Source organism: Lontra canadensis, unplaced genomic scaffold (genome assembly GCF_010015895.1).
Source record: "Lontra canadensis isolate GAN:19392208 unplaced genomic scaffold, GSC_riverotter_1.0 scaffold51, whole genome shotgun sequence".
Lineage (NCBI taxonomy): Eukaryota > Metazoa > Chordata > Mammalia > Carnivora > Mustelidae > Lontra > Lontra canadensis.
Genome location: NW_022631045.1, coordinates 4888208 through 4915366, shown reverse-complemented (window position 1 = coordinate 4915366; position 27159 = coordinate 4888208). Strand labels below are relative to the sequence as shown.

General features: G+C 43.2%; 1 protein-coding gene across 1 annotated transcript in view; it reads left to right on the top strand.

Moving 5' to 3' along the window:
* Positions 1 to 27159, top strand: part of VWA8 (von Willebrand factor A domain containing 8) — a 329596-nt gene that overhangs the window by 284487 nt on the left and 17950 nt on the right. Inside the window, exons 39-42 of the mRNA XM_032873943.1 lie at positions 1616 to 1772; positions 8079 to 8187; positions 23871 to 23996; positions 25659 to 25817. Of these exons, the coding sequence (XP_032729834.1) occupies positions 1616 to 1772; positions 8079 to 8187; positions 23871 to 23996; positions 25659 to 25817 (551 nt within the window). The remainder of the gene's footprint in view (positions 1 to 1615; positions 1773 to 8078; positions 8188 to 23870; positions 23997 to 25658; positions 25818 to 27159) is intronic.

Genomic DNA, 27159 nt, shown 5'->3' with positions numbered 1-27159 from the left:
TCTGTGACCCACCCATGCCCAAGAGGAAGTTCCTATAGGAAGGGAGTCAAGTCACAGAAACAGCTTTTCTATCTCTGGAGCTCATTGTCATTGTCCAGTTTCTGGTCCCCTCTGCCTCCAGGCTGTCACTGAGTGAGAGCCAGGAATCACAGACACCTAAGAAGGAATTTTCCACCCCTAATTTCTAAAGAAGAGTGAAATCAGATGTGCTCAAATCGAACGGTAAACATATGATCATTAATAGGCTGTTCTCGTGGTACTTCCCAGAAGGAAGTGACCTGCCTGACTCTGGTGAGGGAACCAGTGCTTACTGAGTTTTACTTTTAATTTATCACACCGATGAAGGCCCCAAGGGAGAAAAGATAAATGTAACATCCTTTAACCAAAAGCCTAAAAGCTTTCAAAATTTCCACTTTATGCAACTCAGAAATGACCTCATTCTCTGTGACCAGAAGTTGTCTAAATAATAATAGTAAGAGCAACCACTTGCATAGTTCTCATTTTGCACCAGATACTGTTCTAAGCATTGTAGCCCATGGCAATGCCAAGAAGTAAATCATGTTGTATCTCCATTTTACAGCTGAGGAGACTGAGACACAAAAAAGTTAAGAAACTTCCTTCAAGGGCAGACAACTAATGGATGGGAACAGGATTCAAATTCAGGCAGTCCAGTTTAACTGTACAATGCTCTGCCATGTAACAGTAGTATACAACGATATGCTATGATAAGCTACTGTCCCTCCAACGTTGAGTTCTCTTCTCAGTGCCCCACGTTGTGTGTGAATAAACAAAAGAAACTGACTGCTAGTATTTTAATCATTATAAAGCAGAGGTAATAAACTGGTAGCCCAGAGGCCAAATCTAGCCAATATTTGTATTTTGGAGGTCATCACAGTACTTTAAAATAAGTTGAATTTGAAAGTATTGGGACAAGGCAAGCTTTGTCTAGCCAGCCAGAGTCCTCCCCACTTCTTAGAGTATTGCCTACCGGGTCGGGTCTTCCAGGCATTTAACTTATATTTACAACGTAAACAGTTTATACAGTGTTATACAATGTACACTTACCAGCATGTAGACTTGAGTTTATATTGGAAAAGCTGTTCTGAAACTGACAGTACCCAAAGCTAACTATATCCTCTATCTGAGCGTCTATCTCTTATTTTAGGGAAAAGTAAGGTAATATGTGAGGGATGTGGAGTGTTGCTCATTTAATTAACAAATGCATCCCAAGTTGTCTGTGGTGTTCAAGCTGCTCTTATAGGAATAGATAAGATATAATCCTACCCACATAAGGTTAGTGAGAAAAGAATAAAATAAATATTAAAGGTAATAAATAGTGGTCAGCAAAGATCCCTGTGATGTGAAGTCATCTGGTGAGGTGTCCTGGAATGTGGACTGACCCTTGAAATATGGGTAAACTTTGGCTGGATGGAGAAGAGAAAAGGCACCTGAACAGGGGCGTACCCTTTGTTTCCAGAAAAAGGCTATTTGAATATTTAATTACTCACTAGGTGCAGTTAACATGCTTCACAAAACTGCTTTCAAACCACGATCTGACTTTTGTCTTGTGGCCTGGATGAGACTTACCATCTGGATTTTCCTGGTTTCCTTCCAGGGGGAAGAGACACCGCAGGTCTGGGTGGCAAAGGAGGTCCATACCGGCTGGACGCAGGCCATACTGTGTACCAGGTGTCAGAGGCTGAGAAGGACGCGGTTCCTGAGGAGGTGAAGAGAGCCGCCAGAGAGATGGGCCAGAAAGCCTTTCAGCAGCGGTGAGTGGCTGCCGCCGCTCAAGCAAGGTGGTCATGGTGGTGCTGAGAGGCAGCCGACCCCGAGCAGCCCCGAGCCCTCGGGTTCTTCACCTTGCACAGCACGAACTGAGACCCATAGCGCCCACCTCCCCAGCAGAGACAGTGTAGTGAACATAATGCCTCGTTCTCTTGGTTTGACGTAATCAGTTCAGTGCATTGATCACACATCACTGAGTGGGAAAAGGAGCGGAGCCCATAAGAAAGGAAACCCAGAGACCGCTCTTAAGAGAAATTAAAGTTCAGATCCCTCCATCCACATCCATTCCTAGGCCCCAAAGGGAATTTAGAAAACTCTAGGCAAGGTTCCCTTCCTGCCCTCAGAAATCCTGTAGATGTGTGTAGGGAGCGGGACTCAAAAACACGCACACTCTTTAAGTGCCACAGTCACGTGGTAGGGAGGCCGCGCCCCCTGCCGGTGTAGACAGGGATAAGTCCGTGAGCTGAGGCCTGAGCTCAGCCAGGCTTTGGATCTTCCAGGAAGGGAATCCTAAACGAGCAGGATAATAAGCACAGGGTCTGTGGCGGAGAGAGCCAGCTTGCCCATCCAGGAGAAAGGGTTCCAGCTGGGAGGTGGGGAGCGAGGTTGAACGTGGAGTCCCTGTCGATGGGTGGAGACCTTGAAATGCAGAACCATGAGCCTGTGGCTTTTAGATGATCCGGAACCCATCTGGACCATTTGGATTGGAACCATCTAAAAAATAAGAATCCACATGGTGCTTTCGCTAGACATTCACATGTGTTCTTTAGCTAAAAGCCAAAAATACCAAAGGCCCAACAATACCTCCTGCGGGAGTGAGGGAATTGGTAGTGGTTTGGGAGGCAGCTTTATGTTGTGCTCAATGGAAGGGGCTGGGTGCCCTTAGAAAAAAAGCATGCTTTTGTGTGTTTGTGTGTGTGTGTGTTATGAAGTTCCTCCCACGTAGAACATCTGGTATTACATGACACACTGTGCTTACACATCCTGCAAGTAAACAACACAGAACAATAGGGACAAGAATGCAGGCCCCTCCTGCCACACCCTCAGGAAAGCCAGGGAGCAGTGGGAGCCTCGAGTCTCCAGCAGGTAAATAAGGCAAAAGGGTCCCTCCCCGCCATTCTGCTGGCTTCCCAGGAGCCCTGAAACAATGTATTTACCCTCAGTGTGTCCGAGTTGGCTCTCGTGGAGGTGGGTGACTTTCCTCTCTCCTCCTCCCAAAGAAGTTAGGGGACAAATACCTATGTTAGAAATGAAAGCAGTTTAAACTTCTCAAAAAAAAGTGCGAGGTATATGAAAGATCTTGTTAGAATTCGGAGACTGCTCAATGTTCCTTATAAGCAGTGAAACATCCATTTAGGGAAAGAAGTAAAACATGAGCTATGCCTCATTCTCCCATCCCCAACTGAGTTCCTAGGGTTGCCAGGCTCAGAGTGGTCTCAGTTTTTGCACAAGTGGACAGATATAGTGCTTTGACATACATAGTTCACGGGGAGGCAGAAAGACCTTTCAGTAGTGCTTGGGCACGAGCGTACAACCCCTCCTCTGATTTCCACAGTAGGGATAAGGGACCTGGTTCTATGCACCACCGCCCCTGCGGTGGGGAAGAAGTCAAGGAGCATTTCTGATAATAAGACAACTAAATTTAGTGGCTGTGGGAGAGGAAAGGGGAGAAACAGGGAGGGGAGTAAGAAAACCATACACATCTTCTAATTACTGCAGAGAAGAATCTAGTCCAAGGAAAAGAGAACACCATAAGGTGATTGAAAGACAGGAGGTGAGCAGGAGTATGAAAAAGGGGGGAAGAAGTAAAAACATGGAAATCCTGAGAAGCTCAGGGCACAGCAAAACACGGAGAGCAAAGAGGGTGCTTTCTACTTTCATGGAATAAATACTCCTGTTTGATGAGTATCCAGTTTAGTACTGCTGAAGAATCTCTTTAGCTTTTTATTATAAAACTTTTTATTTTATTTTATTTATAAGAGAGAGAGCAAGAAGGAGGAGCAGCAGTAGAAGGAGAGGGAGAAACAGGCTCCCTGCTGAGCAGGGAGCCCAAGGCGGGACTCGATCCCAGGACCCTGGGATCATCACCTGAGCTGAAGGCAGATGTTTAACTGACTGAGCCACCCAGACACCCTGTTAGGAAACTTTTCAAACATAAATAAAAGGAAAGAGAAACATACAGAGAACCCTATGGACCTGTTCTTCTAGCTTCAAGAAGAAAAATCTGGCTCCACTCCCAGTCCCTACCCCTGGGTTGTTTTGAAGCTAATCTAAGATATCCTGTCTTTTCACTGTAAATATCTTAGCGTGTATCTCTGAAAGATAAGAACTCTCTAAAAAAATAAAAACATACAATTCATCTATCATATCTTTAAAAAGTAATAATTCTTCACTATCATCAAAGAGTCTGTTTTAAAGCTCTTTTGCAACTCTCAGCATATGTAGAATGAGGTCAGGTCCCTCCTTTTGTGTCCCCTTTCTCCACGCGCCTTATCACTGTTTCACACTGTATTATTATTTGTATGAAGACTTGATTGCGTCTCCACTGACTTTTAGTCCCTTGAGGGCAGGGGATTTTGTTCTCTGATACATCCCAGCACCTGTACCTTGAACCCAGTGCATGGCAAACACCCATGCACACATGTGGAATGAATAATGCACACCTGAATACTGATGCTTTGTTCAGAGCCTGGCGGATACTTAATTCAGAAACTGGCTAAAACCAGACTGGGTGGGGGATGGCTGAAATGAGTGATGGGGTGGACGAGGGCTCTTGTTCTGATGAGCACTGGGTGATGTATGGAAGTGCTGAATCACTATGTATTGTATACCCAGAACCAATATAACACCGTATGTTAACTAACTGGAATTAAAATAAAAACTTGGAAAAAAAAAAAACAACTGGCTGAAACCAGAGTGACAGCCAGACCCATCCATCAGTCTCGAGGTCCCCCATATTGCCTTAAAGAGCCTAATACTACTGATGGGCTCTTGTCATCATCAGAATAGCTTCTAGTTAGCATTCATTTGTGTCTGGATTCCAGTCCATACCTCTTCCCATACATCAAGAATTGACTGAAACCATACACCCAAAACTAATATTGCACTATTAATTAACTGGAATTTAAATTAAAACTTTGGGGGAAAAAAAGGCTTAATTCGGGAAGACCTACAGAGGTAGACATGCGTAAGACATGCGGAAAGCAGGACAGAAACATTAAACCAACAAAACATGAAGGAAATTGATGGTGAGGTATTTTCCGTGCCTCAAAGGGCGTTGGAGGTGGGCGCCAGCTCATGGAAGGTGTACCTATTACCATTTGTAAAACGAATCAGTCCTACCCATTAGGTCTCGGCTTAGGTTTGTTTTCCTCATAACTGATCCAAAATTATAGTATTTAAGTCTGACCTATAAGAAAAGTAAAATGAGAACCAAAATTCCCAGACTCTTACGTAACAATAAATATACCCTTTAAAAATATACTGTGCCAACAAAATGCAGTTAGTCCACATAGATTACTGGGATGTGAAGCAGCTGTGCCCTATAGTTTTGATCAAGGTTAAGGCAGCAGAAAGACATATTTCCAGCTAGTCTTGTGGGCTTTGAGAGTATTAGCACCAGGAAGCTTATCTGATCCAGAGGCTAAAATTTCCTATTTTCTTTCCCCGTTCCCCACGTCAGTCTTCATCTTTAAGAATTTATCAGCTTCGAACACCTTGTAGGTGATCTTTCTGAAAGCTGACACAACCTGGAATATGATTTCCAGATTTCTTCATAATTAAAACAGCATGTGGTGTGTTTTTGGGTGCAACATGATCGCGCCAGAAGTAGCCTTATAAATGGGGCTGATTCTGATCTCACTACAAAGGCCAGTCTGCCCAAGGTGACCTACCAGCGACCTGACTCCTTTCCTGAGGCACGCATGTATGTGTGTATTTCCCCCACCCCTGCTAAGGACACGTTTTTTTTTCCTAACCTCCCTTTGGAAAAGTACTAATCTCCCTTCTTTGGGAAAGAGCATATTAGCTTCCTGTGTTTGACGGGGTGGGGAAGTAGCATATCCTGCAATGTTCATGGTGCCCAGCTTCTGTCAGCCTTGATACTTAAGACATAACTTAATCTAATGAAAATTTATAGAGAGGTTTAGGAGATTGCCTAAGCCAAACATAAGAGGTATTTTTAGGAGGTCAAGTCCTGTGCACGTATTCCTAGCTGTTCTTCAGAACAGAGAGTAAATTAGATTTAGAAGGGCCCCTTGGCGGGTCACCTTGGGAAACACCATTCAGCTATTATTTACCTTTTGATAGTCAGAGTTTTCAAAGTGCTATCTAACAGCATTTAGGCATTGTGCTAGGAACTGGAGATTCAAAGAAAAAGTGAGACTGTTTCTTCTCCCAGAGGGATAGAAGAGAAAATATCCATGTAGTGAATCATATGTAGTAAATGTATTTTTCATTAAAATTTTTGTTTAGTTCTACACACACGCACATGCATATGTGTAGATCCGGATCTTAATATAAAACATCCCTCTGTGGAAAATAAAGTTTGAAAAACACTGTGATAGAGGGAAATAGACATATCTAGCGAAAGCCATCATGTGTGGAGGTTTCACACTGGGTATCTACAGAAGAGTCATGAATGGAAATGATCAGTTTTACTGGAGGGGTCGAGCAGGACTTCATGTGGAATCGTGCAAGCTGAGTTGGTATCAGCCGACCCTTCCAGGTGGTAGGGCAGGAATTGCAGACCTGCCCATGGCAGTGTGGGTCTAACATCATGTGATGCTAACAAGCCACCAGCCCCCTGCCCTGTGTTGGCTGGATTCTCCCCGGTGCTTGGCCTGACACGGAGGAGTAGAGACCATTCACTGCCATTCAGCTTTTGGGGTTTCTGTTCCAGCCCAAGAAGATAGATCTGCATTTGAGATAAGAGTTTTGGGTATGGACCTGGGATTCATACCTTCCAACACTGCATGCGCGCATACACACACGGCAGTTTAGAAGACTGTGCTTCTGTCGATGTACTTTCATTAGTGCCTGTCTGAGGATCAGCACCTTTACATGTATGGAAACTTACAGGAACACGTGATCAGATTAGTGTATTATGGCTACAACCCTGTAAAACCCAAGAGAGCCTCACTCAGTGAAAGAACCTTCTCCTTATGATTGGTTTAAGATGCTGCATTTTAAATATTCCTGAGTCTTATTTTTATTTGAGTCATTCATTTAATTCCATTTTGAGCGCCTGTTAAGTGCTAGGTACCGTGCTGGGTGCTGTATGCTAACAATGAGACTCAGTCCTTCTCATAAAGGAGCCTTGCTGGGAAGACGGGCAGCCGATGGGTATAGCAGGGGAAGGAAATGCTCTGATAGCGAGAAGCACAACAGGCTATGAGACCTCAGAAAACGGATCTGGGATCAGTGCAGGCTTCCTCGAGGTGGTCCTCATTATCGGACTCTTGAAGAGAAAGTGGGAGTTACAGGCAAAGAGGCAGAGAAAGGAAGTTCCCAGTGGGGGAGCAGCCCAGGCAGGAGTCAGGAGGTGAGTGTGCCATGTTCAGGGGTCTCTAAGTGCACTGGCAGGGGCTGCAGTGGAAGCTAATGAGGAAGAGTGATGAGAAGGAGCACTGAGTTAGCAGGATAGGACTTCAGAGCCACAGTCACATGAAAACACAATTATCCTGTTAAAAGCACACAGCAACTTCAGAAGACTCTTGTATTCTCCATAGAAACACATTAAATTACATTCTCTGGGCCTGAACTGTTATCTTGGTCAACCAAATATCTGCCCTTGGTCTCTAAAGGCAACCCACGGAGCTCTTCTAGGAACCTGCCACATGAACTGACCAGCTGCCAGCACCGTGACACGTCTTTGGGATCCGGCAGTGGTTTGCCCTAGAGCTGACTCACTGGTTCATGAGAGCCGATGGTGTGCCTTTCTTTCCAAGTCAGTGCTCAGCGATCTTACTGTTAGTAGCTTGGAATTGATCAGGAGGGGAGTATCTACACCACAGAAATCAGCAAATACTATACATCAGGGCTATCTGGTTGTTTGGTTCACTTTGTTTTGTTTGTTCTAGAAGGTTTCCAGTTCACCATGTACCAGCCCACCGCTGGACTTTTTCTTTCTTTGAAACTCCTAGCTGGAGACATTCCTTCTCGCCTTTTCTCCTCAAGGGTACCCTCAGTGTCCAAGGACCATGCTACAGTTCTGGCAGCAGATGAATGGAAGTAAAAGACCACATGCACATGATTTCAGCTGTTATCTTTTCTTCCCCCTCTGGTTTCAGGTTAAAGGAGATCCAAATGAGTGAGTATGATGCCACAACGTATGAAAGGTTCTCAGGTGCTGTCCGACGGCAGGTGCACTCCCTCCGAGTCATCCTGGATAATTTACAGGTAATCCTTCCACAGTGGACTAAGAAAATAATCTGGGTTCAAAGCTGGACCCATCCCAAAACTACTAGAGAAAGTTATCCAAACCCTAATCAGCCGGTCAGAAAATACTAATGCCAAAATGTTTGAGTGAGACTGTGGGTCACTCCATGGCCTTCTCAGGTGAGTTCTCCAAGGAAGAACATTTGACCCCACCTGTCCTGTCCAGAATAATTTGACCAACAACTCTAGAAGACACTGGACTTCCCTGATACCCCTCCTAGAAGATCTGTGAGCATCCCACCTTAACAAGAAAGTCACAGATAGAATTCTTATCCTACAAATCATTTTACTGTCATGGACTAAAGAGACAGAGGAGCATTTTGGGTTATCCAGACCATGCACTCTCTGTGTCTCCTGGCATCTCCTCCTGTGTTCCCCCTACCCCTGTTTTGCCTGCCATTTTTTCAGTTTTAGACTGTGCTGTCTCAGAATCAGTTAATACTGCTCTTGCCCCCCCCCAAAATGCTAATTAAGATGCTTCAGGATTTCCCAAACAAAAGATTTGTTATTTGAAGAATTTGTTTAAAAAAAAAAAAATCCATGGACAAATTGTGTGAACAAAGTTAACATGGAATGATTGGATTTTTTTTTTTCCAGCAAAGACACTCACTGTACCAGTTCTTATCATCCTGGGCATTGAGGCAACTTCTGGGTGATTATAAGGGCAAGGCAAGAGGTGAAAAAGAGCCAAAATGAGTGGTTCACAGGAGATGAGGTTGGTGAGAGGCTGTGCTCATGCTAAGACTGAACAATGAGTACCTGAGTCAGTCATTCATTTCTGAAGTTCTTGACATTAGAGATAGAAAAATAAAATGCAGTCCCTCCTCTCAAAGAAGGAACTCGAAGACAAAGAGGCAAACGGTTTCTTACTTTCTATAGCGAAGTATGTGCACAATGCTATGGAAGGCACGAAGGAGGGCTTCGTGGAGAATGTGATGCTTGAGTTCACACTTGAAAGATGCTAAGGATTTTCTAGATGGTTGAGGAGTCAGGGCGTTCCAGACATAGGACACAGGGTGTACAAGTCCAGGCTGTTCAGTGGGACTGAGAAGAGCCTGTGTGTGGTAGGAGACAGTGTCAAAGGAGAAGGCTATCAAAACCTTAGGGCCCCTGGGTGGCTCAGTTAGTTGAGCATCTGGCTATTGATTTCGGCTCAGGTCATGATCTCAGGGTCTTCAGATCAAGCCCTGTGTCTGGCTTCACACACAGCAGGGAATCTGCTTGGGATTCCTTCTCTCTCCCTCTGCTCTGCCTCTGTCCTCTTTCTCTCTCTCTCTCTCTCTCTCTCTCTCTCTCTTTAATTAATTAATTAATTGATCTTTTGAAAAAAATCACAAAGACCAGATCACAGTCTGGCCATAGATTCCATGATTATATGCAGACAATACAGAGTGTTACTCTGTGTACAAATGGGCCATCCGATGATTCACAGCATCAGAGAGGAATACGAGAATATATTTTTTTAAAGATTTTTTATTTATTTATTTGACAGAGAGAGAAAGATCACAAGTAGGCAGAGAGGCAGGCAGAGAGCGGGGGGAAGCAGGCTCCCTGCTGAGCAGAGAGCCCGACACGGGGCTCGATCCCAGGACCCTGGGATCATGACCTGAGCCGAAGGCAGAGGTTTTAACCCACTGAGACACCCAGGTGCCCCACAGGAATACATTTTTAACTGAAAGAATGAGAATCCTTATCTGGTATTAGTTCATGTCCTGATTTTCACTGGGCACCAGGCTCTAGTTACTTCTATAAGCACCACCACATTTAATTCTCACAGCAGCCCTTTAAGATAAATGGATACTATGTTCACCAGGTCAGCCAAAGGAAGAAAAGGTAAACCCACTACTGTGACTTCTTCAAGTTAGGCCACCCATCAAGCCTAGGTTAGAGTTAGGGTTGCCATTAAGGAATGACTTCTGCTAAAGCCCACAGTGATGAGACCAGTTTCAGAAACAGTATCCAGTTTTGCTTCCCATCTTCAAAGAGAGATGTGAAAGAAAATCACAAAGGGCTCAAAGAAAAGCAAAAAATACAATTAAAGGGATAGAAAACAAGAAATAGACAACTATTAAAAAAAAAAAAAAACATAAGGGGCTTGGGGTTAATAACTTTCTAGATATCCTCAAATAGAGTAACTTAATTATTTCAAGGATGTTTTTATTCTCTTCTTCTATGGAAATCTGAAAAAGAGAAACTAGGCTTAAATAATAGCAAGAAAGAGTTTTAAGATAGAAGAAAGGGAAAAAAATGATGTAATCCTCAGAGGAGAACCTAAAATTGTTATAGAACTACCATCTCTCCAAATCTTCACAAGTAATACAAGCATGTTAATACTAGCAAGCATTTACTGAGCAATTCCCGTGTGCCAGACATTATGCTGGATGCCTTACGTTACCACAGCATTCTCACAATTTCTTCCATCGTCGTCGTCATTGTTGTCTCTTAGTGACTAAGAGCGCCCAGCTATGCGGCCTGACAGCCCAGGTTCTGGAAAATGCAACGACAGATAATAGGGCAGCTATGCAGATTGCCTCAGGTGATACACGCAAACCATTTAAAACAATGCCTAGCATGCAGCGCTCTCTGCAGAAGAATTTGTCTCATCCTTACTTCCCTAGTTTTTGCTCTTCTTCATCAGCCTGGGCTGCAAGCCAGACACCCAGTCACCTCCTTTACATCCATGTCTTGTGCTGGTGAGTCCTTATGACAACCAGTAAGAGCTGTTTTCTACATTGGATAGATACGGAAGCTGAGGCATGTAACCCGTCTATTCTTACAGTCTTCTGGAATATAGCTACTTTGTTCCCACTTTGTACTGAGGGAACTGAAGAGTAGAAAGATGATGAGACTCGGCCTGGGTTATGTGGCCCATGAAGCGGGTATCTGAGTCCAAAGCTCGGGTCCCTGTTATTTCTTAGGCCTCTGTTATCCCCTGCCAACTATGCAATTCCATGAAAAGAATCATTCTCACATATACTCGTAAAGCATTTTGCATCATTATCCAGATACCAACATCGCATTTTTGAGTGTTTCCATATATATATACACATATATGTATACACACACACACACACACACACACATACACACACATGTATTTTTTTTTAAATCCACAGATGTGTTATTCTTGGGGGCATTCTAGTCTTCCACGTAGACAGATAGTGCTACTTCAAAACACAGCTACCGGCCAAGGGTAGACAGGGCCTCAGTGGAATATGAGTCTTTAGATTGTAACCAAAACAAGAAGGCTTTGTTTGGTTCCCCTTTCGCCACCGTCTGCCAGTCCTGTGTGGCTCTGATTGACTAATAGCTCCCAGCTGTGCTGAGGTTGCTGTGGAATCCCGGTAACCATGGGTGTTTCCTTGGTGAACAGCAAAACGTCTGGCCAGGAACTAGCAAATCATCATTGAGATGACTTCTCAAAGTACGGCTTCAAGCCTACACACGGGCTCCGGACAGCAGGGCAGAGATGTGAGGAAAAGGAGTGTCGTCACTCCTGTTACAATGTCTGTTCCAACACTGTGTCTGTTGCAACTCCTGGCTTTCTCAATTAAGATCGCCGTCACCAGTGACCTCCCTTTGCTTCTTGACTGGATTCTATAGGGGATATCCCTATAGGGTCCTGGGTATTGGACATTTTAGGAATCAATAGCAAAAATTGTCTTATTAGAACAGAGTCTGTCATAACTTCAGTTGTGCTTGGTTCAGAATCTGAATGTCTGACGACAGCAATCCCTGACAAAAGAATATATCCATTCCACAAAAAAGCCACTGATTGTAATCATCTCTTCTTTCCAGCATTTTGCTGATCTACAATCAGTAATTTCATTCTCAGGCTAAACGAAATTAGCCTTTCTCTGATTGCTTTGGCTAGCATGATATCTCCATGAACCAGCAATTATGTTCTTTTTTTTTTCCTTGAGCAGTTCAAAGTGAGCTTAGGCTGAGACAAACAGTGTTTTTGAATATTGATGTGTGATGTGCACTGTGCCAGGGCACTGGGGCCCCAGAGAGTCACAGGATACTGTCCCTGTCCTCAAGAAGGCTATAGTTCTGGGGAGTGGGAAAGACGGGCACCTAAACAGATCATTTCAGTTGAGTATGGTAGGTGTCTAGGTAGACAGATGCAGAGAAGGCAGTGGAACCAAAGGAGAGGGGTTCTAGGAGAGATTTGTCAGGAAAGGATACATGAGCTGGCTCTTGAAGGGTACATGAGGTATTCATCAGTTAAAGGAAAGAGTAAACGATGCCCCAACAGAGAACATGGCACGGACAAGAGCGTGACACTGAGGTCTGAGGTGTGAGCCGATGGCTGATTTCAAGTGGGAGCAAGATTCTGCTTAGTGGGGCACCTGGGTGGCTCAGTGGATTAAGCCTCTGCCTTCGGCTCAGGTCATGATCTCAGGGTCCTGGGATTGAGCCCCACGTCGGGCTCTCTGCTCAGCGGGGGTCCTGCTTCTCCCCCTCACTCTCTGCCTGCCTCTCTGCCTGCCTCTCTGCCTACTTGTGATCTCTGTCAAATAAATAAAATCTTGGGAAAAAAAAAAAAAAAGATTCCACTTAGTGTAAAATGCACCCAAGGACTTGGAGCTAAGAGGCAGGTCGGTGCCAGGCAGAGAATTTAGACTTTATTCCGAGCACCCACTTTATTCATATGTAAAGAATGGAAAGCATTTCCCCATTCCCTTTATTTATTTTTTTATTATTTTATTTATTAATTATTCCCTAATTAATACTAAGTGTATTTCATCCAGTAGACATTTGTTGAATATCTCTTTTGCCTAAGGTTTCTTGCCTTCAATGACTAACTTAGGATAGAAAATACATGTGTAGTTGTCATAGAAGACAATATGGTAAATGGCACAGCAGTGTTTTAAATAAAGTGCCATGTTATGTAGACAAATGTGTGATCAATTTCTTGGCTGTGCAGTTAGGGAAAAAGAGGAAATGCCTTTTGAGCTGGGCCATGAAGGATGAGCATGGTTTCGATTGGCAGCTCTTCTCATGATGGGGATGGAGGAACAGTCTTGACCAGAGCTTCTCAAACCTTCCTTGGAGAGAGGCCAGGTTTTGTTCATTGACCATGAACTAATGCTTCTGTAAAATAAAATAGAAATGAACTCCTGAAGAAAAGATATAAAAATGAACGTACAAGATACAAACCTGTATTATTTAATATTAGATTCAGCAAACATAAAAGCACTCTGTCAAATCGCCATGCCAGTTTTTAAATGCTTGCTGTTCACTTCTGTAACTTATTTCATCATGGACCAGTAGCAAGTGTTTACTCACCAAGGGCAGTCTGCATAGCTCTGGTCTAGACAGAAGGAACCTATGAGCAGAGGAAGAAGCCTTGAATACAAGGCTGTTTGGGGAACGACAAACAGTCCAGAAGGACTAGAGTTCAGAGTTTGGGGATGGAGCTGGGGGCAGTGGAGAGCAGGAGAAAAAAATGAGGGGAAGTTGAACCCCCAAGGGCCTTGAGCACCGTGCTGACTGTATTCCATAATCAGCGAGGAGTGTGACCATGCCTGAGACAGGGAGTTGTAAAGTTGTACCTTCTTTAGGAGGCTTCTTAACCATGGAGAGAGAAAGTATCATAGAAGAAAGAGGTGGGGAAACCCTGAAATGAAATCATTAAAATTACTTTCAGTATCCAGGTAAGAAGTGGTAAGAACCTGAGCCAGAGTAATGGAAGTGAAAATGGAAAGGATAGGACAGTTTGGAGGTAGGATGGGAAGAGAGTGACTGATTGAATGTGAGGTGAGGGGAATGGTGAGGTTTTCAAGCCCTAGAGAACAGCCATAGGGAAGTCAGGAAGAGGAGAGGCTTGTGGAGAAAGCAGATGTTTGGTCTGGATATCCTGTTTTCTCACTCCTGAGACACCTACGTAAAAATGTTAACTGTGATATTCAAAGATTTTAAGATGTGAATCTGGAGTTCAGGGGCAAGATTAGGACCAGAGAGGTTGCGTATCTGTATATATATCTATGTCTACATTTTTAAGGTCATCTGTATAGGGCAACAACCCAAGCCGAGAGAAAAGGTGTGTTGGCTAATGTGAGAGTACAGAGCAAATGGAGAGGAAAGGTGGAAACAGCCACATTAGGAAACGTCTGCATTTCAGGGAGAACAGTAAAGTGCCAGTTACTCTTCTTAGCCCCCAAATGGCTCATCACTCAGTACATGGCCTTAGTAGCCCCTGAGGGACAACTTCAACCAAGTGCAGCCTGGAAATATAGTCCTGACTTCCAGGCTGCTTGAGCTCAGGCCTCTACCTCAGTCTTCACCAGATGACCATGAACATGTTAAAATAGCAAAATGTTGTAAATGGTGAAAACCCATATGACAGGAGAAATTAGGGAAGAGTGCGTGTGACATGCGAGAAGCTTTGAGGAATTTGTGCTACGTGGAGTGCGATCAGACCCTATGAATGACAGTACTAGTGACAACTCAGAAACCTCCCTAAGAAATAGCATTACTAGCCAGGAAGTGCATGAAACCCAGTAGAATCACATTGGTCTCCCTTACACAGAGAAGCAGGGAATGGAAGGCAGAGCCCTCAAGCCGGTGAGGAGCAGATCACTTGACCTCCATGTGGTCACGGCCAAGCAGCAGCAGTTTGAAGGCAGCAACACCAGGAGCAGGTGGGGAGGTCTCGATTTTAGGCCGTGGCTATAACAGACAGAAGGCTGGAGAGGGAGTAACACTGGGAAAGGGGCCAGACCAGTCTTAACTTTATACTTGGCTTGAAGATGAGATCAGACAAATGCCAAGTGGGCCCCTTGTGATGGCTCTTCCGAACCAAAGTAAGAAATGATACGGAGATGACGTTCTCATGCTGTGACACTCCACAGTTCCAGCTCTTTTCCCTACTGAGTTCCTGAGTTAAGTAGTGTAGATTTAATTCAGGTAAGAATGCCAGTTAAAATCTTGAAGGAGAACTCTGGTAATAACGAATTGGCAAGTCAATGCAAGCAAGGAGAGTCAGATCCCAGTCTGTTCCCAAATGGTTTTATAAAGCCGTCTCATCATTCAAGAGTAGGGACACCCACGAACAAAATAACATGGGATCTAAGAGGGGATTCTGCAGTGAGGTAGAGTGACATGCATTCGAGACGTAGGGGAAGGTGATGCTGCTGGGCTAGAGTATTTTCTTCAGAAAACACCAGAGTTCTCGAAAACATCTGCTTTGTGCTCTCACAAATCAAAGAAACTTGAAGTATGTGAAATAAGGCATGGATTTTTTTTAAAAAGTCTGACTAAGAAGCAAGCAGGAATAATAAGGGAGTTGAATGCAATAAGGAAAGATTATTTAAAAAAAAAAACAAAAACCTAAAAATACAGTCCCAAAACTGAAATTTACGTTCAAAGTAGAAGGAACAGACTCAGTCCCGTCTTCAGGCTAAGTACTAACGTAAGTGGAAACTTGAGTTGTTACTCCAGACTGTAAAGGCAATAAAGAGATAAAAATCAAAAGAAAGCTGATCAATGAAAACAGAGCGGGGAGCTAACACACTGCACCAGGAGCCCTCCTGAGAAGCAGGAACCTTGGTACACGGTGAGCGTTCAGTAAATGTACGCCGAATGAGCCAGTGATATTCCCTGAGAGGACCTAAAAGAACTCATAAACAGTAATCAGAGTAACAACAACAACAACAACAAACTGTACTGGGCTAAAGACAGTCCCAGCTCTGTGGATGAAAAACATTTTGCTGAGGACCCGGCGAAAGTAATCCAAAGAGAGGAGCTCCTCACCACAGCCTCACAGAACGCTAACATTTCCAAAACAAAGAAAATATCCTAAAAGCAGCCCGGCAGACAGAAAACAAGCTATCGTTAGACAAAACGTATTCTTATATTAGTTGTCTCTGAAATGTTGAACGCCAGAAGATAGTGTAAGAACATCTGCAGGATTTGGGGCATGGGGGCGGGGGGTTGGGGATGTGAGCTGAGAATTCTGTACTCACCAAAGTTCAAGGAGATCAGAAAGACACTTTCAGATATTCAGAGACTTTAAATATATGTCACTTAAGTACTCTCTTTGAAAATAATTGTGAGGTAAATATGTAGACGCACACTTACATATGTATAAAATGAGCACATATGTTTAAATATGCAGCCAATGAAAAAGGGAATTCGAATTCTTTTTTTAAAAAAGATATTATTTATTTATTTCTCAGAGAGAGAGAGAGAGAGAAAGCACAAGCAGGCAGAGTGGTGGCGGGCAAAGGCAGAGAGAGAGAAGCAGGCTCCCCGCTGAGCAAGGAGCCCGATACGGGACTTGATCCTAGGACCCCGGGATCATGACCTGAGCTGAAAGCTGAGCTTAAAACTGACTGAGCCACCCAGTTGCCCCAATTAAGATTCTTAAAGAACAGGAAATTATGGTGTAAAAGGACTCGGAATAAGCTGCAGAGCCGATTAAACACAGAATCAGCTCTACATAATTGTGGCCAATATGTTTAAAAGAAAACTCAAGTATCAGGAATAAGGCTATGAAGGGTGCCTGGGTGACTCAGATGGTTAAGCATCTGCCTTTGGCTCAGGTCATGAACCCAGGTTCTGGGATTGAGCCCCGCTTTGGGCTCCCAGCTCATCAGGAAGCCTGCTTCTCCCTCTCCCACTCCCCCTGTTTGCGTTCCCTCTCTCGCTGTGTCTCTCTCTGTCAAATAAATAAATAAAATCTTAAAAAAAAGAAAAGGTAAGACTATGAAAAAGATAACAATATAAAAAAGTGAACTGAATAATAATAAGCGGGGCCTAAATTCTCATAGTATCTAACAAATTAAGCAAAAAATCAAGAAGTCGATAGGAGGGATAGAAGGAAGCAAAAGTGTGAGAATTTATATTACATGCAACAGAAACAAATACTATTTCATTCCTGAAAATAACTAGAGAAAGAGAAGTTCAGTCGGGCGTTTTAAGAATTTAATCATGCCAGTATTTTTTAACGCATTTGCTGCAAATTGCAACGTGTTTTCATAAAGTTTCTTAGGATTCCTGTGTGGAGAGGCACCCACGGGAGCAACGGGAGAAGCAGGGAGGCCAGGCGGGAGGCCATGGCACTGGGCCAGGCAAGAGAGAAGGGTGCTAGCGCCGGGGATGGGCGTGGAAGGCTGAAGAGAAGGTCGGTATGGTGGGTATGGGGAAGCTGAGGGGATTTGCCGGGGCACACTAAGCATGAGCTGTGAGAGAAAGCAAAGACGTCTAGGGATGTGGCCTGAACAGCCCAAAGAATGGGGCTGCCAGCTGAGGATAACTTGGGGGAAAGCAGGACTGGGTGGATCTAGGGTCCCTTGGAACAGGTCCGTTTCTGGCGCCTGCTGTATGTCCACACTGCTACGTGTGGTTCCTGGCTCCTTGGGGGTTAAAAATACTGAATTCTTTTTTTTTTTTTTTCAAGATTTTATTTATTCATTTGACAGACAGAGATCACAGTAGGCAGAGAGGCAGGCAGAGAGAGAGAGAGAAGCAGGCTCGCCGCTAAGCAGAGAGCCCGATGAGGGGCTTGATCCCAGAACCCGAGCCGAAGGCGGAGGCTTTAACCCACTGAGCCACCCAGGCGCCCCCAAAATACTGAATTCTTGAAAAACAGGTATAAAATTGTCTTTATTCATAGACACCAATTCTAACATGTCATTACCTTGTAACTGAAAGTCATAGTTTAGTTTCACATCAGCAAGCAGGAGAACAAATTCTTCTAAGGAGGGTCGTCTTTGTGAAGTACGTGAATCAGTATTTAACCTTGCCGTGAGATGGCACTTCAAGAAACAAGGAATCCCTTAAAATAGGAAGGTCAGTATCTTCTCTTTCCTGGACAACCCTATTTCAGCATTTAGAGCAGCTAGCGACCTAATAGGTATCTAAAAAATATTTTTTGCTATGTCAGAATACTGAGAACTGTAAAGAAAATTTTATTATTTCCACTGATTTATAATTTATGTTACAAATACTGTGCAAAAGTTTACCTTAATCCAGCATTTATTTTTTTAAAGGTGCAGATTAATAGTATAAGAAGTATACATTGGTTGAACATGGAGAAATGTTGCAGATAACAGGAGTTAATGTTTAATAAAAGAATAACTGCTCCCAGGTATCCTCAAACATCCTTTTACATTTTTTCTTTCACAGAAGAAGTATTTAGTGATGATCATCTATATGTTTTATTCTGTAGAATGTATGTGCTTTCTATAAAAATTGCCACTTAAATCTTTCTAATCTCCTCATTAAATAAATTGTGAAGGCATAATAGAAAATCGGCTTACTTGTAGAGTTTGCAGATAAAGGAAGTCCTGATTAACCACAACCCAGATAAACAAAGACTTAAGATTAATCAGAATACTTTCAGTGCTAAAATCACAAGATCGGGTGTCACAAACCACAAGATAATTGGTTTTTGTCAAGTGTTTTCCTCCTAATGTCCTCACTGCCACAGGTGAGTGTGGATGTCCTTTCTGATTAACCAGTTATTTCCCAGAAAACAAGTTAACCAGAATAGGTCATCCTCTGAGCATTTCAATTAGTGTAGGTGTTCTTTACATGAACATAATAAAACAGTGTTTCTTTTCTAGAAAGTCTGTAATGTAGATTTTTACTAGTGAAACCTGGCTTTATATGTAATAAATTCTCATTAGTATGAACTTACTGTATAAGCCAAAACAGATGGACATATTTATAAGAATACTTTGCTTCATGTAATGAATATACTATAAAGCTCATGTTTGAACCTTTGTTATACACAAAAGCATATCTTTAAATCCAGTAGGAACTTACTAGGTAAGGATGTATCTCAGTGAGTCCCGTAAAATACACAGTCCATAATAATAAATATTTCTTTTCCAGCCCACAGTAAGTTTTTAAAGCACTCCCCCTCCAGCCCCTTGCCTCCAAGAGTATCCATTCTGACAGGCCTCTTCCTGTTTTGAGTTTCTAAAAATCGGTGGGCTGGCTAGATGGCAGATAACAAATTATCTGGCCATATTTATCTGCAAGTTCTAGACTTGAAAATTAATGAATAGTGCTACAATTATAAAATGACTTTGTGCCCAGTAGCTCTGGATCAAAAGACTAGTACATACTTTACACTTCTCAAAAACAAAAACTACTGGCTCATGTTCCTAAAAATATCAGTGACCAGCAGAACCACAATTCATTTTTCCACAGATAAAAATAAAAAGGAAGGGAACATGCTATACACCCACCAGAATGGCTAACAATTTTTTTTTAAAGCCATCAATATCAAGTGTGGGTGAGGGTATGAGCAGATGAAACCTTCCTACTGCTCGTGGGAATATAAGTTGGAAAAAACACTTTGGAAAGCTGTTTAGCAGTATCTCCTAAAGCTGAACGTATCCAGGGTTCCTGCCCAACAGAAATACCCACACATCTGCTCCAAGAGACGTGCTCAGGTGGCAGATTTATTGGAAAATGGCACTCCTGGTGCCATTATTCTTCATAGCCCCAGAGCGGAAACAGCGCCATTATAGAGTGGATAAATTGTGACCAAATCATAGGATTAGCTATCACTACAGCAGCGAGCAAGAATTAAAGAACTGCCGCACATAGCAGCACAGGTAACCTGACAGCAGCCATGAGCAGCCAGAGAAGCCAGACACAGAAGAGCACATGCTGCGTGACACCATTTTTATGAAGTCCAAAGCCAGGAGAACCTAAGCCCTGCTGGCAGAAGTGGGAAATTCCAGAAGGAGCCCTGGGGGCGCTGTGGAGGTATAGGTGGTTACGTTGGGGTGTTCACTTCTAAAGGTCACTGAGCTCTGCACTTCATATGTATGCACTTGACTTACAAATATGTTGTACTTCCATTTTAAAAGACTAGTACATACTTTACACTTCTCAAAAACAAAAACTACTGGCTCATGTTCCTAAAAATATCATTGACCAGCAGAACCAAAATTCATTTTTTTTCATCTAAAAAAAGGAAGAAAGACAGAGCAGATTTATTGGAAAAAGCAGATTCCTTCCCTCACTCTCACCCTAAATTTTACTAAATTCTTTTCCTTCAGTTGGCACACATAATGGAAATTGTCTTCAATCTAGAGAGCACCTTGAGGAATGATAATTGTATCTAGGAAAAGAAGCAACATTGGCATAAGAAAATCAAGACCTAAAATCCCTAGTTTTTTCCATGATGGTGAATCCAGAGACAGCAGACAAATATAATATTCTAAAGGAAAAGTAAGCATTTTACAATTCTGCAGCATCCCTACCACGGGCAATAATAGGTCCCCTAAAAAGAGGGTCCTCTAAAGGGGGACCATTTTCACTAATTATTAGCAAAAGAATTCCACAGTGCTCTTGGACCAGTTGTTAACAAACTTACTGAACAAAAACTACCAAATTAAACACTGCATTTTATCAAGATCCCTAAGTTATTTGTATGCACATTGAAGTTTGAGAAGCCTTGCTCTCCAAGCTAGTCTCAAAGGCATATTTCATAAAAATATAAAAGGATATTTTTAAGTCCTTTTGAGAGAAAAAAAACTTATTTTTGTTTCAGGTTTTAAAAGTCATGAGTTCATTATATGAAAACTGAAGGGGTGCCTGGGTGGTGCAGTTGGTTATCGGTCCAACTCTTGATTTCAGCTCAAGTTATGATCATCTCAAGTTCATGGGATTGAGCCCCGTGTTGGGATCCGCACTCGACATGGGAGTCTGCTTGAGATTCTCTCCCTCTCTCTCTCTCCCTCCCCCCATCCCCAGCTCGTGCATATGCATGTGCTCTCCTACTCTCTAGAACAGAAGGAAAGAAGGGAAGAAGGGAAAGAGGGAGGGAGGGAGGATGGGAGGGAGGATATTGGAAAATACAGAAATTAAGGGAAGAAAACAATATCACCCATAAATCACAACCCCAAAATAACCATGACTATTAACATTTTCATTTTCTCCCACATATTTTACCTTGCATGTATATAATGTAGATACATATACATTGAGATAATACTGTATGGACATGCTTTTATATGATTATCACGTAATGTTTTACAGTAGCAATCAAGTTTCAGTAATTTTTATCAAACACCAACTTCGTATGAAGCACTGTTCTAGATGCTGCAGTTATGGAAGGGCTCTTACCCCATAAGTCTGACTTTCTTTTTTTTTTTTATCATTTTTTTAAATTTATTTTCAGCATAACAGTATTCATTGTTTTTGTACCACATCCAGTGTTCCATGCAGTCCGTGCCCTCTCTAATACCCACCACCTGGTTCCCCCAACCTCCCACCCCCCCACCTCTTCAAACCCTTCAGATTGTTTTTCAGAGTCCATAGTCTCTCATTGTTCATAAGTCTGACTTTCTAATGGAACAGATAGATAATAGAGACAAAGAGGTAAATCAGACATTTGTAAACAGTGATAAGGATAAAGAAAGTAAAACAGGGAGGAGCTACAAAGTGACACAGTGCTTTTTTTTTTCTTTTTTAATAACCCATGCTCATGATTCAGACCTCTTTGAATCCTTAGGGCTGATGTGTATTTTCTAGCCTTATCGGAAACTGTGATGCACTCTCCATTTCCTATTTTGTTGAACTGAAAGTTCCAGATTATACTTAGTTGAATTACATATCACTGGAAACTGAACAGCTTCCCTTGAACTTCTTCAATGTCATTGCCTTGTTAACGCATTGATGAAACTTCAAAAATTGAGACTTAATGGTAACAGTGGCACAGCTGTTCTGTGACGTCACGTAATCTTGTTTCTGTTGTAATCCCATCTTCCTCTTAAACCCGGCTCTAAGTGCCACTTTGATGACAGCTAACTATTGCTACCCCATTCTCTTGTACTTTCTGTGGTACTTATTTTCCCAGTCTAGACTGGTCTGTGAGGGTCTGTCCTCACCTATGAAAGGCATTAGAAGCCAGTGCTCTGCGGTTTGGTATCTCCAAGGATCACAGAATCTCAGGATCGAAAGGTACCTCAGTGTTCGCCTCCAAATGCATCTCCCCGCATAAAGCATCCTGAAAACCTGAAGAATGATCCATTCCAGACCTCAGGCCTAATGGGGAAGAGGAAAGAGGAGCCAGGTCCCAATCACTGTTGCAGGGGGAGGGAGCCTGAGAAGGCCAGCATTGTGTTGTCAGGCTTGTCTGTCTGATCCTTAGTCCGGTAGGAAAGGATTCTAGAAGACTCTGCTCACCCCTTCCTCCTACCACCTGTAGCTGTATACCTGTCTCAGAGAGTTTCAAGAGCTCAATGAGCTATGCGCCAATGAATCCAATTTTCCTATAAGGTTATGGTGTTCTCACCAAAAACACATATTAGGGAAGAACATAGATCTAGGGGGCATACCTAAACTAATTCCTGGAATTAATTGCCCACCAAATGTAAGCTCTTTATGCTGGTGGCTTAGGAGTGTCTCTGTTTCAGGCTCACATTAATATATTTGTATTCAAATGAGGGGATTTTGCACCTGTTTGCAGCAAGTGTATCAGGAATAAGAAATTAATATAGGTGGTCCTGCCTAGAGTTAGAGTGTCTGGAGCTTCTTTGCGTAGTGGTTGGTCGCAGCTGCCTAAAGTTTCGCTTCGTATTTTCAGTGACAGTACTGTCATTAAGCTACCTCCTTAAACTCTACCTGAAATGGTGATGGAAGTGTGCTTAAATTCATCTGGGCTTAGTTGTCCATAATGTGTCTCACTTGATGATGATGATGATGATGACGATGATTATGGTAACAGCTGACATGGATTTCCAGGCTCTTCCTCAGCTAATGTAGCATCTCATTTACTCTTCACAAAAACTCAAAGTTGGAACTAGTGTTACCTTTATTTTAGAGTTGACACTGAAATGCAGACAGATTAAGTAACTTGCTTGAGGTCATATATCTGATCATGGTGAAGAGAGGATGGGAACCAGGCTCTCTGATCTTAACTACCACTCTTCTTTGCAAGCATGAAAATATTTTAGCTATTCCTCCTACTTCCTAATGTAAATATAGTCGTTGGCTATAACATACTCGTGCCTTGATTTGGGATATTGTCCTCCACTGTTCTTAACTACCATCTTGGTCCACCTGGCATAGTTATAAGTCATTGTATCATGTGGCAATACCTTTGGGAAAGTAATTCAGACGATATCAGAGGGTCATGGGGGACGCAACACGTTCATAAACTATTACTTTCAGCTGTTTCCAATTGCACCATAAATCACAGAGAACTCAAATAACAAATTCTTTTTCCAAAAGGAAGAGTTCTGAAGATCGCATTTTCTCTGTGCCTACAGACAATGTTAACAAGTTCAAGCTGATTTTTTGTTACCTAAGGAATTCGCCAGAAGTACTGTGACAGAAGATGCGTAAGAAATGTATCACCACTGCATTTCTGGGCTGTGCACATCTCTCCAAGGGCTCATTTGCATACTGCTTTCCCATTTCGTGTGCTTTAAATGTGCTCATTTTATCATTCCCTGTGTTAAAATGACTAAAACAGATGAAATCTACCCAAAGGGCATTCTTTATCGGCAGAGCAGAAACCAGTCCGTCAATGAAACTGTGTTCATGCAGAAACATCACTTACTTGAAAAGATCCTGGGTGTGTTTCCTGTTTTTCATGCAGAAAGTGTGTCAGGTACCCTCCAGAAGTCATTAAAATAAGAATCTGTGTATGTGTGTGTGTGTCATTGTAGGCTAAAGGTAAAGAAAGACAGTGGCTAAGACACCAGGCTACAGGAGAACTAGATGATGCCAAGATCATTGATGGGCTGACTGGAGAAAAAGCCATCTACAAACGCCGGGGCGAGCTGGAGCCACAAGTAAGTAATGGTGCACGAGTAGCCTCCGGTCTGTAGAGTCCAGCCCTCGTTACAAGACGAATGCTTTCTTGAGTTGCCATCTTTATCAAAACACCATAAACCCTGATTATGGCAACCTGATCTCCTGACAGGGCCTCCCATCCGCAGACTCCACCAGAAGCTAAAAGCTGAGAGAGAGGCTGATGTTGTTCACGCAGGCCAGCTCCTAGGACACAGAGCAGGTCTGCCCCTGGAAGGGAAATGGAAGACACCCAGTGTCTAGAGCAATCTTGGTGGCCTTCTACTGTCCTGTGACTTTAAAGGTCTGTTCATCCTATACCTGAAGAAAATTTTAGAAAATAAGAAACTCTCCCTTCAGTAGTTCTAACCACAGTATGTAAAGCTTTAGACAGCCCTGATATTAAAATATCTGCAACAGAGGGGCAAACATAAAATGGCAATAGGTGAAATATTGCATCTCTCCTCTTGGAGGGCTCTATGATCTTCTGTGTCCCAGAATAACCAGAATTGCCAAGCAGCTGCTGAGAGCTGGGGGTGCAGTGACTGGTGGGGAATGGCAGTCACTCGCTCCATTTAGATGTTTATTCAGAAAGGATCTTTTGGTAATTTGGGCAGTACTCACTTCTGTGTCATTGGCATGAGTAAACAACTACGTTCTTTACTGACTCATCGCGGTCAACAGCCGTGTTCAGATATATCTGAATTGCGAGTGGTCATGGAAGCATATGTGGCACTATTTTTTGTTTAGACAGACTCAGCAAGTTTTTAAAGAAATATATTGAATTTTGCCCTCTAATACCCACTCTGTGTTTTGAAAATTACTGACCATGCTCATTAGCTTTCATGCATGTCAGTGAGTGTATAATGACAGAATAATTTGGAAATTTTCCTCTTCCTTTTTTCCTGTAAGTAAAGCTGACAAACATATTTTTGTTTTTAATTCTGCAAACTGGCAGGCATGAGTCCAGAATCAAACTGAAACTCGAAAGATTTTCACATTTTAATTGACATTTGTCGCTCAAGTGTGGTTGGATGCCACTTTCATGCTTTAACGGCCAAGAAGAGTAACGAGGAGTAGTAATGCAGGAACTGCAAGAAAGAGAAACATGAAAGCTTACTAATAACAGAAGATACTGAGGAAACATATTCCCTCAGTTCTTCGCCAGACCCCCCTCTCCCATAGCCTTGTTTTAGGAATCTGACATTACTGGTGGGCTTTGTGGAAAAATGATTTACAGGTTACTACATAACAGGTAGGAGTAAAATCGGTGTGGCCTTCCAGAATAACTCAATCTTGCTGGTGTAACTGACTCCGAGGCATGACATGAAAATGACATGTTGGGGTTTCTATCTTTCCAGATTATTATTTTTAAGAATAATAACCTCGGTAAGGCGGTTTTACTAGCTGAGGTTAGGCCTTGAAAGGACCGTATTCGAAAGGAAAATCTTTCCCATATGGCCCCAACTACCAGCCTGAGTTTGCAATCCCGTTTACTGAAATACAATCCTTTCCACCTGCCAGGTCAGCCTTGCGCCCCACCGAGCCCCCAGCCGATCGGCCCACCCCACAGCTGGCACTCTGGGGCCTTTATGGGCCCCTCGCAACAGCAACCAGGGGTGGTTTTCTGGTTCACAAGGCTGTTCTGTTGTTCCCCCGCTCAGCTGGGCAGCCCCCAACAGAAACCCAAGCGCCTGCGCCTGGTGGTCGATGTGTCTGGCAGCATGTACCGCTTTAACGGGGTGGATGGACGGCTGGAGCGCTCGATGGAGGCCGTATGTATGGTCATGGAAGCCTTCGAGAACTATGAGGAGAAGTTCAAGGTATGGCATGAACCAAGACTGATGAGAGGCATCACTGACCACATCTGCCCAAGAGTCCCCCCCCCCCCCCAGTTAGGGCATGATGTGCACAAAAATCCTCTCCTCATCAGCTCACTTATCAGCATAGCGAAAGAGAACCTTTTATTTTATCTGCCATAATTATCAGGAAAATGATTTAAAGGACCAATACAATTTAAAGGACTGATGACTCCAGAAGAGAGCACTGCCCTATACTGGTGTGTGATGTTAGTCATAAAAAACAGGCATAGAGGGGTGCCTGCATGGCTCAGTGGGTTAAGCCTCTGCCTTCGTTTGGGTCATGATCTCAGGGTCCTAGGATTGAGCTCCGTATCGGGCTGTCTGTGCAGCAGGGAGCCTGCTTCCCCCTCTCTCTCTGGCTGCCTCTCTTGTGATCTTTCTCTCTGTCAGATAAATAAATAAAATCTTTTTAAAAGTGGGGGGGCATAGAGAGACACCACAAGTCTCTTCCCCAAATTTCTCAGAGCCTCCCTCCTCATCACAGTTCCCGCCACACCCCATTCTTGCCCCATCGTCAAGCAGACAGCATCCCAAGGTTTAAGGACACACTCAAAGAGCATTATTCTCAGCCTTGCTGTGCCTTTCCATGTGGGCAAGGACTACACAGTAATAGAGGACCCCCAATAATGAAGACAGCAACCCTGGGAGAAATGCAGTCTCCCATTTAAACTACGTCCATTCTGTGGTTGCTCGGTTTGCTCGGCGTCCTCCTTCAGAGGTCAGAATGTGGAGAAGGATGCCCCATAACCAGGTGACTACCCAAGGTGAGCCCAGCAGTCCCCTCTTAACTACCTGCCCTCTGGCCTTGACCAGAGCAGATGACACATCACATGCTATGTGGTTAATATCAAAAGTGCAGCAGAGAGAAATGGTGTATGTGCTGACACATGTAGCAGGTCCATGGTGTAGCCATTGGTATTCTAGATCATATTCAGAATCACCTGTGTCCTGCAGACATAGGCGATCATAGATCATTATTTAGCTCAACATCCCACCCATACAATCGATGTCCTGAGACATGCCTGCATGTTATGATAGAAACATATTGATGGAACCTATCACGTCATTTACTGGAAGCCTGTTTTAGAGCTCCAGGCCTCCAAGGATCCCTTGTATGAAGCTCTGCATTAGAGATTCCTCTTCGAATAAAGTGGTAGGAAAAGGTGGCTTTGCCCAGTGAGTGGGTTACCAGACTCTGTACAGGGGCAGAATGCAAATACAGATAGAACATGGACTTTCCATGTAGGGAGCAGCTTTGCTTCCCTCAAAGAACAGGGTTGCATTTCCGTTTCCCCCTGTGATT